The sequence below is a fragment of the Haemaphysalis longicornis genome, unplaced genomic scaffold (assembly GCF_048455015.1).
Source record: "Haemaphysalis longicornis isolate Haplotype H1 unplaced genomic scaffold, Haemaphysalis longicornis Haplotype H1 scaffold_12, whole genome shotgun sequence".
In the NCBI taxonomy this organism is placed as follows: Eukaryota; Metazoa; Arthropoda; class Arachnida; order Ixodida; family Ixodidae; genus Haemaphysalis; species Haemaphysalis longicornis.
In genome coordinates, this window is record NW_027526225.1 from 32,377,992 (window position 1) to 32,390,026 (window position 12,035).

At 46.2% G+C, this 12,035-nt stretch overlaps 2 protein-coding genes across 3 annotated transcripts in view; both read right to left on the minus strand.

The window, feature by feature from the left end:
- LOC144162552 (receptor-type tyrosine-protein phosphatase T-like) overlaps positions 1-12,035 on the minus strand; it is a 616,771-nt gene that overhangs the window by 417,028 nt on the left and 187,708 nt on the right. The window lies entirely within an intron of this gene.
- The window catches only part of LOC144162167 (receptor-type tyrosine-protein phosphatase epsilon-like), a 128,549-nt gene that overhangs the window by 78,640 nt on the left and 37,874 nt on the right, over positions 1-12,035 (minus strand). The window contains exon 12 of the mRNA XM_077692647.1: positions 1,595-1,674. Within this exon, the coding sequence (XP_077548773.1) occupies positions 1,595-1,674 (80 nt within the window). The remainder of the gene's footprint in view (positions 1-1,594; positions 1,675-12,035) is intronic.

Here is a 12,035-nt window from a genome sequence, read left to right on the forward strand (position 1 = left end):
CTGCGGAGGTTCCTGGTGCAACTGGAATTAGGTCCTACGCGGAGGTCCGGCGGTCGGGTGTCGACCCGGCACTTGGCGATGCGATTGAAGCAGGAAAGCGGGTCGAGATCGATCAACTATGACTTTCTTTGGCTGGGGGAAGTAACGCACCCCTGTAATCCAGCGTGGGAGGAGGCCGGCGAGTCAAGTTGCGAAAGTAGCAAGTGCCGCAAGCGTACAGTCGTTGTATTGGGAATACCGATTAAATTCGGGAAACCGTTACGGGCCGGGGGACTGGCGACCCTTGTAACCGCAAGCTTTGGCGGGGCCAGCGACCTGATCGCTATAAGTCGGGGGGAGTGACATACCCCTGTAACCAAATGTCATTGGGGCTAGATGTTGTACAGTCCGTATGAGGCCGGGGGGGGGGGGGTCGCGCCCCCCTGTAACCTTGCTGCGAGGGGCCTACAGACTGATCTTCTCTGGCTGCCACGGGACGTGCTACCACGAGCTACTGGGTGTTCCGCACGGGGAAAACGAGGAAAGGTGAGGTTAGTACACCGACTGGGGAAACTCTCCGGGCTTAGTAACGGCTAGTAACGGCTTTCTTCGTCCTGACGTTTGCGCTGTGTTTTTAACGAGCAGTTGCGCCGTGCATAGTGATTGCATCGCCCGTGTCTCGTTAATTCATTCTTCTCAGCTTTAACCCTTGCGGCTGCATTTATCTACCTCATCGCCACTGTCACAATGTGGAAGTAGCAATCTTGGATGTTGAAGTTATGCGAAAATACAGATTGAGAGGTAGCATGATGCAATATCTCGATATAGGTAAACCGGAATGGTGGTTAAAACCTGCGATGTGGTGGATTTGGTGGTTTCAGTCCATTAACTAAGCGGCATCTGTAAGGTTGCTACACATAAATTTTATGCATCAGGAATTTTGGTGAAAAAACACCCATGCTTCTTCAACAAACCATACGGCAACCCACCGCATATGTCAGTTAAAGTTCGGAGCTCGATGCATACTCGACGTGTGGGAGTCCTTCTCATTCCAGGTGGCACAAAATTTGAGTTCGGCTTTCGCGAAACTGTGAATATACCATGTTTCATTGAGCATGGTGTTTAGGGGCCATTATTTTGAACGATTTAAACGTAATAGTTTTTGTAGAATCTAACTAATGTAAATAATATGCCCAAAATTAGTTTATAAGTTATAAATTATATATAAACCCGTTTTATTTGTGCATCTCGTTTTCTGCGCTTGAATCTGGCATGGGCTTCGCCTGGAAGGTTGAGTCATTGGAAGTTGGCCGCTATATCTCGTAATTCTACGCCAAGCACAAAGACACTCACGAAAAATGCATCAGACAAGTTGATTTCAACCTAGGTATGCAATGAAGATAGCTTTGTATTACGTCGATTCCCTACTCTGCGTGGACTCCGTCGTTGTTACTGCGCACGATGCTTTTTTGCCACTACACTCTAAAACGATTATTGCGTTTTGAAATAACATGTAAATAGAACCAGTTTTTAATTTTGACTACTTCAATGTTACACTTTTGTTACAACATAAAGAGTGACAGCAGGTTCAACACAGAGAAAAATTTGTGCTTACACTTGGACAGCCGGGATAGGCGCTCCTTGAGGGATGACATCGAGGGAGTTTTCGACCGGTAGGCTACAGCGTCTTTCTTGCTGCAACGAAGCGAAAAAATATTACATGGTACAACATCCCAGGAGGCAAACATAATAAGAGCGAAAATTTTGAAGACATCTGTTCCTGAGCACAATGCCAGAATTGCTTAACTGAAAGTCGCATCTACAGTGCGTGTTCTCTTTATCCTGATTCGAATAACGGTGAAATATTACATCACCCCTACCATATAATGTTATCTATAAAGTGAGAAACATCTTTAATAGAACGTCTAAATAGTTTTCTCAGTTAGATATCCAAGACTCTGCGGAGCTTCTCCATACGCGCGTATGAGAACAAAACGCTATGACAAACATGAAATGGAATTCCACCAACCGGGGTATCTCTCCCGAACTCGGTTACGAATGCGTGTAACAAAAACTGAACCATACGGATATTTCTTTTTTTTTTTACTTAGGCTACTGGAAGGAGAAATGAATTTGAGACTATGCAGCTAAATGTTTGTTATGGTAATGAAAAAGAATTTTCATCTTGACGACCTTGGAAGAATTGTTGCAAGCCAACACGTGGTGCGGTGAGCAATTAACCCGTAAATTATGGCGTAGGAAATATGGAATGGATGAGGAATCAAAATATGCATTGGGCCACCATGATAAGCGTTTGAATAGGATGCCCTCTCTGTTCAACTCGGGCAAAGCCTTTTAAACAATACTCTTTTCCCTCGATCTCTACTACGCCTACATATATAGATATCATAAAAGGCCTAACGCCTGCGAGTCCCGCCGTATGGAAGAATTAGGCATGGCTTCGTATCGGTAATACACATGCACGAATATTTTCAGAAAACGTTTTGGGTAGGCTCATGAAAGGTGGCTGTCACTGCTGAAATTTGGAATTCTGTAGCAACAATTTTGACATAACAATCATGAAGTCATCAGGCGCGGTTGTGGAGGTAAAACAGAGTCTCTTCTTGCCTCGTGCCACGACAGATAGTTTGTGTTGTTCAGCAACACATAACACAGAAGGGGACCCCTTGAAGGTGTAGCTGCCGCTCGGCTGCCAGGCAGTGCACATGTATAATGATATCCTTCAGACCTCCCCCTGAAAACTTTCGTGCTTGATATTTGTTTCAAAAAGTATATAAAGAAATCTAAAGTCAGCGCTTCTATTCTTTCAGTCCGTTCTTTTTTTTCTGCGGTCTGAACGCATAGCTGTTTATGAAATCGCCCTTACTTCCTTTTTTTTCGCCATTGCATTGGAGTATCGTGTGCGAGAAAGGTATTTTTATTGCACTAGCATTAGGCTGTCTCAGAAAATAAACTTATGCCTGAACTCCTCGCAACAATCAAACACAAAGGCGCTGCATTCCACTGCGCTCAGTTATCTTTGGCTACCAACGTAGACACCAAACGAAGTTGCCAATTCAGCATTGAGTGAATATTTTTCATGTTAAACCATAAATTTCACACCCGCGGTGGCCGCTTTTCTGACGGAAGCGAATGAGCAAAAAGGCTCGTGTGTTCGAGATTTCCGCGCACGTTAAAGATCCCCGGGTAGTCAAAATTAGTCCGGAGCCCTCTGCATCGGCGCGGCCTATCACCCTTGTAGCGCCGGCACATTTAACTCCATAATCAATCAATCAATCAATCAATCAATCAATCAATCAATCAATCAATCAATCAATCAATAATTTCGCTATTTTACAAAGAAAAAACTGTTTTCAAACTATACAAACTTGCAACAAGCTGCCTTGGAATTCCCACCTGGCTTATGTGCGTCAGAAAATGCGTGTTGTTTGATCTTTGTTGAAAATGTGAATTGTTTTTGTTCAGAAAATTTATTGTACAGATGCCGTCATACGTAATTGGAACACGGAAGCAATGGCCGAAACTCACAGGAGCGCCATGCAGCTCCGTCGGCGGTAAACGAAAGGCACAGAACACGCATACGCGCCAGACGACGGTGCGCCATCTAAACCTCCCAAACCAGTTCTTCTAACGTGGCCAAGAGCATTCTTCCAGCATACAGGTCCCAGCAATGGCGCTAGTAACAGAGACACATCGGGCAGTGTTCAATGCTTCCGAGTTGCTATAAAAGTGGCGCAACGACAGGTACCTGAAGCGCCATTTTTTCTTTTAAAATACTTTTAGGTGTGTCTGCTGTCAGCGCCATGCTGCGAACAATGCTCAAAGCAAGGTCAAAAAAAGGGTTTGAGAGGTACAGATGGGCTATCGCCTTCGGCAGGCACGCATGTGCTTTCTGCTCCTTTTATTTACTACCGGTGCAGCTACATGACGCTTTTATTAGGTCCGCCCTCGGGTGCCTTGATCCACGTGCGCCCGGCGCTGGAATCAAAGTACGCTTGTTCGCTCACAGCTTCCATGTTCCAATTACTAATGACGGCCCCTGTACATTACCCTTGTTATAGGGGTGCCAGGTACGTATTACAGTAATATGGTCACTGCTTAAAGGATAGATTGGATAGAGCGAGTCAATTCCATTTTACAGTTTTTGCTGCGCACCATTGCAACTGACCTAGTACTGACCAAGAGCACAATGTATTCATAACGTTGACGGTGCCCGATTTTACCTTGCTCCTAAATGAAACTTTTATCTTAAAGTACTTTTCGATTAATACGTTTAAAACTTTTTTACGTTCCTGTCAGATCCTTCAGGCCGAAGCAATGCTACGCAATTCCTCGAGGTTCCAAACGTTAAGGGAAAAGAACATGCCGTTGATATGTGATAGCAATACTTAACATTTTTCCTTCAGAATGGCTTCAAATATGAACTGAAAAGCCTTTATGGCATAGGTGTAAGAGCTTTACACAGATTCCGTGAGCACAGGATGGTTATCTGTTGTTGGTTTATACACTGTGCTGTAGAATGTTTTGCTAGAGCTTACAAGAAAGCGTGTCGGCTGACACGCTTTGCCTGACAAGCCCGATGTGGCTTAGGTAGGCCACATTATGTACTTGATTTCTGTTTGATAAATATTAGTAGTTTTTGTATTAAGACTTTTTACCAAACTGTCTTTGGGCTTCGAACTCAGTCAGCAAAGTTTTTTCTAATGTTGTTTTATCTTGTTTTCCTGTTATCATTCTGACAGACTTAGCTCTGCCCTGGTATTATTTCGACTTCCCTTTTCCCTCATAATTATCAAGTTTTCTGGCATGACCGTGATCCTTGTCACGGCAAACTAAGTGGTGGTGATGTGATTGTTGCAACATCTCACAGTAATCACAAATTTCTGATCATTGTCAACTTCATCGTTCCTGGGATTTCATGGGACACTCAGATAATTAATCAAGCATACTATCCTATACTTCAAAAGTGACACATTTCACTAGATTTTGTTTCGTTTACCTCACTACTGCAGTGTAACTCCATTAGGAATTGATGTTGGAAGATTTTAGACCTGTGTCTTTCTATCTGACTAACTTAGATGCCGCCGATGTTTCGCGCAGCTTTAGTTCTCTGGTAAAGCGTAACGAGTTTCATCCCCCTGCAATCATTTCTGTGTGCCGCGTATCTCTGTTTGCACATCACGAAGCAGTGGTTAAAACTTTGTCGCGAAGACCACATTGTTTTTTTTTTTTTCATGTTCTCAATGACACTGACTGGGCGCCGGTAGCCAGCCTCAATGACGCTTTGGAGCAGACCGATTTTTTCACTGAAGTTCTCCACGACTGCTTCAGCAGATTTGTACCCTTAATAACAGAAAAAAAAGCAATTTTTTATACTGCTTTTCATCTGAAATAAAACGGGCCCTTCGAAGGAAAGATCCAGCTTGCAAAGAGGCTAAGATTACGGGGAAGGAAAGGCAAGAAAAATGTAGCTTGCCCCCCTAAACTACCTCTGGGGCTATATAAATGCTAAGAAATCTCAATCTCAGCAAGTGTTGCCTCGAAAGCTCTAAAGCGCATGAAGGCGTCATTTTCGCGTGGCACTGACGGCATTCCCTCAGCAGTACTTGAGCCTTTCGGTGATATCCTTGTACCTGTGTGGACGTATATATTTCAAACTTCTCTAAAAACTGGCAACTCACCATTACTCGGAAGACTACCCGAGTTGTTGCTGTTTTCAAGTCAGGGTCAAAATTCGACCCCACGAACTACCGGCCAACCTCTATTTCATGCGCTGCTTCAAAGCTACATGAGACACTATTGCATATGCTACTCACGTTCAGTATGAACCACATATTGATACCTTAGAAGCATGGCTTTTTTGCTGGGTGATCGACCATCTCCAATCTTGTTAATTGCATGCTGCACGCCTCCGCAGCTGTGAAGGGGAAAGGACAACTTTATGTCGTTTACTTTGATTTAAGTGATGCTGTTGATATCGTCTGCCATGATGTGGTATTTAACAAACTGCCTCAACACGATATACACCCATCCCTATCTTCTTATGCTTTTATTTATGTGAAAGGTCGTGTTTTGTGAGTGTAAAAGGGCAGTCGTCACTTTTGTATGCGGCCACCAGTGGTGTTCTCTGGAATGTGTTCTCAGGCCACTTCTTTTTTCAATCAGTATAAATGATGTTTCACTAGTATTTAAGGTGTGTAATTTTCTCTCATATGCTGACGACCTCAAAATATTTAAATTTGTTTCAAATACTACAAGGTATGCGGCTCTCCATAGAGAAATCTCGTCGTTTTCGCACTGGTGCGCTTCCAACAAACATCTTATCAATACTTCTAAAACGAGGGTAATTACATACACAAGAAAAACTAACATTTCGTTCCCCTATAAGAATACTGGTGAAGTGCTACCCCCAAAGGCAGAGGCTAATGACCTCGGTGTCACCTTTTACAGCAAGGTGTGCTTCTCGTCGCATAAAGGGTTAAGTACTCGTATGGCTGTTCGATCCCTTGGTATTGTGTGCCGAATATACATTGGTATTTTTCCCCTGCAGCTTGAGTATGCTTGTGTTGTTTGAAATAGCACCTGCTCAACAAACGTCTTATTAACAGGGTCCAAAATGGGTTTATATTTATCTTCAACCATCTGGGCGCTCGGTTATTTCGCATGATTCAGGGCGAACATTCCGTGGTGCTATAAAGTCGTTGTATGCGTATAGACGGTATCGAAAAAGGAGAAAGCAATCACTGATTCTTCCCCTATAATTCTGGAAGCGAAGGTTACAGAAAAGGATGGAAGATTTATCAGCACACGGGATGTGGATGTATCGTAAAAAGTTGACTTAAAAGGATGGCCAGACATCGATGATATATTAAAAGCATATAGAAGCTCCATGTACGTCCGTTGGACCTCAAGTAACCACTTATTACATTCAAGGTAAAGTCCTTGGACCGGGCTAGAGCCCCAAGTAGAGCCCTGGGTCGAGCATACACAATACTGCTTTAATCCCCCACGCATACACCACACTGCGATAGCCCAAACGAGAGCCAACCAAGGCACTGCACAGGCGCAGCAGGAGTTCTTTGACCCCACCATCAGATTGGGGGGAGAGAAACAAGGATATTCATTTTTAGACATTTACGGATAAGTTGCCTGATGTGAGGAATGAATCTGAGTTTGTGGTCCAACACAACAACTGAAAACTTGTGCTCCTTGTCACAAGAATTGACATGCTGCTGAGAGCAATGTCTGGGTCAGGATGGACCCCATGTTTCCTGCAGAACAAGCAATAGCTTTTTTCACCATTAAGTTTAAAGCGACTCTGGTCTCCCCAGCCAGCACGTTTCTTGACGGGAAGCTGGACTATCTGGACTTTCTCGACGCGAAGCCGGACATATCATGTGATATGTCAATCTGCAAACATGACGTTCACAGATTGACATCTCACATGAGTTATAGAATATCTGGACGCCGTCTAAATACAGAGTACAAAATAGCGTAGGTGGAAATGCCTTTCCAATAGAGTTCATCTTAACTGTGATGAGAATGCAGCTCGACACTCAAACTTGTGGCACGCCATTTTTTTTGCACGTGAACCTTTGGAAGTGCGCAACCAACTCTCGCACCAAAGTTTCTCTCCGGCAAGTGACTAATGAGGGCGTTTAACATATTACCCGTAACACTGAATGACTTAAGGTCACTGAGGATCCCGTAACGCCAAGCGGAGTCGTAGGCCTTCTAGATGTCAAAAACACCGTAAGGCATAACTGTTTATGTAGGAACGTGCCCTTGATATACGTTTCAAGCGCCACGAGTTGGTCGTTCGCGCAGCGTGCTGCCTTGAAGCCTGACTTGCAGCTCTCAAGAAAACCGTTGTACTTGAAAAAGTATTCCAGCCTCCGGTCTATCATCTTCTCGAGAAGCTTGCACAGGCAGATATCAGGGCAACGACTCAATAGCTAGCGGGAGATGAAAGGTCCTTGCCCTCTTTCAAGAAAGCTACAACAATAGCCTCCTCCAATGCTTTAGATTGTGCCCCGAAAGCCATACCTTTTTATATAGGTGGAGAAGTGTTTGAAGAGTGTCTGCGTGTAAGTGCTGTGTCATTATGTGGTCAATGATTATGTTGCCCGGGCATGAAGTGGAGCGTTTACAAGTACTTAGAGCAGCCCTCCGCTCATGAAGCGAAACCTGTGACCTATAGGACGTGGTTGACTTGTGAGTATCCGATAAAGGCTTGCCATTTGTGTTTCATAAAGGTGTTTATGTAGTGTGCAGAACTGGACACTTTTGGAGGTGTTATGCAAGTGTGTTGCTCTGGTATTCGAGTGTGTCCCCTGTTGTGTTAACTAGGGGTAGGCTGCGAGTTTGTTGTCCTTTGAGTTTTCGTATTCTAGTCAATACCTTCTGTGTGTCTGTTTAGGAGTTTGCTCACGTTATGAATGAGCGCTGGCTCTCTCGTTTTGCCTCACGGCGCTGACCATTTTCCATCGCCTTGCCCTATTGAACACAAGGATATTATCGAAGTGGTGTACTGACGAAGGAAACCCTGCGCCGCCTTGTTCTGGGCCTTTCGCGCCTGCCTTAACTTCTCATTCTAGCACGGCCTCCTCTGGTTGATATATTGATTGAAAACCTTTTATTGAGCTTAGATACTAGTGAAAGGCCGTGTAATGGACGGTACGCCTAACGCTCCCGGTACACCACTTCCGTCTGAGGCCTCGGCCGCGCTCAACCCAACGCAACAAAACTCTCCGGGCCTCACAAAACGCTTGCGTACGGAGGAACCCTCGCATTTGCATGAGGGCCCGCGAGTTCGCATCGCCGATGATCTTCAAGCACATTGGTCCTCAGCGGTGATAATGCCAGAGGATGATAGCAACGCCAACCTGTGGGAAAAAGTTGTTCACCGTCGCAAGCGATGCACCCGCCCTGTGAAAGCCCAAGAGCGTGTGGACATCGGGAGCCACGTCCTTACTATTCGACCCAAGGAACGATTTGACGTCAAGACCCTCAGCGCACAACTGCTGTACTAGTCTATTGCTGCTTTATGTGAAAACCTCGACCTACAAAAGCACTTGACAATCAAGGTTAGGGAACAGGCTAACACGGTCATCATACACACTTGTGATTCAGGAGAGGCAGGCAAACTATTGCGCCTGAAGGCATTGCCCATACCCGGACGTGCCCTTCCACTTCCAGTCATGGTGAACCATGCGCCGGGATGTGGAAAGTGTGAAAATTCTATCGGCGAGACCGATGGGCAAATGTGGCTCTGCCCTCATCACGTTTGAGTCTTCTCGACCTCCTCGCGTTATCAAATATTGCGCAACGCTCACGAAAGTGATCCCCTTCAAGATTACGTCATTTGTGTGCTTCCGATGCCATGGTTCCGGGCATAAACAGGCAATATGCCCAAAAGCTGTAGCCATCTGCCCCAAGTGTGGCACTGTTCACCCTGAAAGTCCAGATGAGTATCCCAACAAAGGAAAGCCCTTCTGCTCATACTGCAATGAAGGAGGACACCTCGCCAAGGACCCAAAGTGTCCGAAACTAGAAGCTTTTAACAGGCAAGCAAACACCACCAGCAACGGTAGGTGCCGTATCCGCAACTCTGAATTGCGGCTCACAGCGAAGTCGCACCAAAGGACTGGCAAGAGTTCTTGCACATCATCCTCACTTGCCAGGTCGGCGTCGTTAAAAGAAACTACTAACGTCTCACAGAATAGGACATACCCCTCTGCCGCTCGCAAATCAACGATTTCACACATGCCTTCTAACACTATCACGCCGTGCCAAGATGAGATTGACCAGGCATTGCAGGAATTGGCACTAGAAGAAACTCTAGCTGAGCGGGACTATGCGTCGACGATCAGGCACTTGCAAAAACAAATTTCGGAACTCCAGAAATCTCTTGAAACTGTGAAGTCCCAGTTTGCCAACCAAGCCAAGGAACGTAAAGAGCACCGCTTGGTGTGGCAACACAAAGAGGAACAACTGCGGAAAGAGCGGGACCACATCGAGACGCATGACCGACTTCAGCCACGATCCCCTGAGAGTACCACCGCACTTTGCCCATCTGAAAATACTGCCAGAAAATTGAACTGTGTGGACAGCGTATCCAGTTGCGCCAAAGAAGGAAGTGTTCATTCCACCATACACTTGGAGCAATTTCTTGCAGCCATGCAGTCAGCAATTAACAATACAGCAGCTTATGGAGCAACAACAGCACACAATGCAGAACTTCATGCAGCAGATACTTGATCGGTTGCTACAGCTCGCTTCAGCCACTCAAACGTAGTCTAAATGAGCCGAAACATCGACCTCAACAACACCTCTACCTCTAATCTGGCTTCAACCACTATGTGAAGATGTCCGGACGTCTCCATTGGAACTGCCGCAGCCTGGGAACATGCGCCAATGAACTGAACCTGCTGTTTGGCCATATCCGGCACCCCGCTCTCCGTCTACTGCAAGAGACAAGGGGTACTCCACCGGGAATTAGAAGCTACGACGGTTACTTTCAACCTGCTATCGTGCACACCGCGAGACACGACAGTTCGGAAAGATTGGGTCAGGCACAAGCCACAGTGTTTGTTCGTCGTGACGTACCTCACACGCCACTGAACACAGCTGCATTTTGTACAGATTACCAGGAGGTGGTAGCAGTAAGATGCAAACTGACACCACGCTAGACAATTCTAGGAATATCGGTGTATATACGTCCAGACACAAGTGTGCTCAGACGAGCAAATTTCGCGTGGCTACGGGATCTTAGTGCGCAATACCCACGTGACGCCATACTCATGTGTGGGGACCTCAATGTCCAGCATCATGACTGGGGATATGCTCGGGACTCCGTTCGTGGGCAGCGCTTTAGCGACGAAACTGAGGCTGCTGGCCTTGTACTGGTGAACGACATAACTTACCAAACTCGATATGGGCTTCACGCGGACTAGCAGGACACATCCCCTGACTTAACATGGAGCACACCTGGTCTTGTGCGTGAGTGGCGATGCGGGCTCGATATCATGGGTAGCGACCATTACCCAATTTGGTTGGAGCTTAATATTGCAAACGCAAAACAGCATACGCGCCTCACAAATGCTGTCATTTGGGACGAATATCGCGCTAACTTTAGGCGTTACGAAATGAACACGCCATTTCACGTAAGAATTTTGCGTGCAGCGGAAGATTCAACCCGGCATATCTCGGTCAACGAGAACTTGCCCACGCCCGATCAACATCTACTGAACCTGTGGAATACTAGGCAGCAGCTGCACCATGCTTACCTCGCCGGTGGAAGGCGGTACATGGACCTTCTCAAGGTACGCGACAAGACGGCGCAAGCTCGACGTTACGCAAAGCAACTTGCTCGCGAACGATGGCTCAACCACTGCGCCTGCTTCGGAGAAAGAACGGGCCTTCGAAAGCTCTGGGAAACGTTTCCGGCCATCAAAGGTGAGCGCAAACATGAAAATGCCGTGAAAATGAAAATGCCTTCTTAAGAAAAAGGCATCACCAGTGCAGAATATGAGGATTTGGCTGCATCTACGTTTTTCCCCCAGCCTCGTACACCACCGGTAGCTCACCTATACCTAAAACGTACCCCAGCCTGCAATGACGGGGCAGAGTCCCCATTTACGCTACAAGAATTGCTGCACGCTTTGCAGTCCGTGAATGAGCGCAGTGCGCCTGGAAAAGATCGCATCACCTGGCAGATGCTCCGAAATTTAGACCACACTGGCAAGCAGCAATTACTCGATAACTTAAATTACGCTTGGATGTCAGGTACCCTTCCGCCCAAATGGAAGCACTTCGTCGTAATACCTATTCTGAAGCCTGGCAAGTCCCCAACACAGCTGAGCAACATGCGGCCAATTTCACTGACTTCGACCCTTTGCAAGCTTCTCGAGAGAATGGTTCTTACCACCTCTTCTTACCACCTCGAGGAACAATGCGCTCATTTCCATCCAGCGCAAATGGGATTCCGACCAATCTTATGCACACACGATAGGCTCTACCTCCTGCGACGCCTG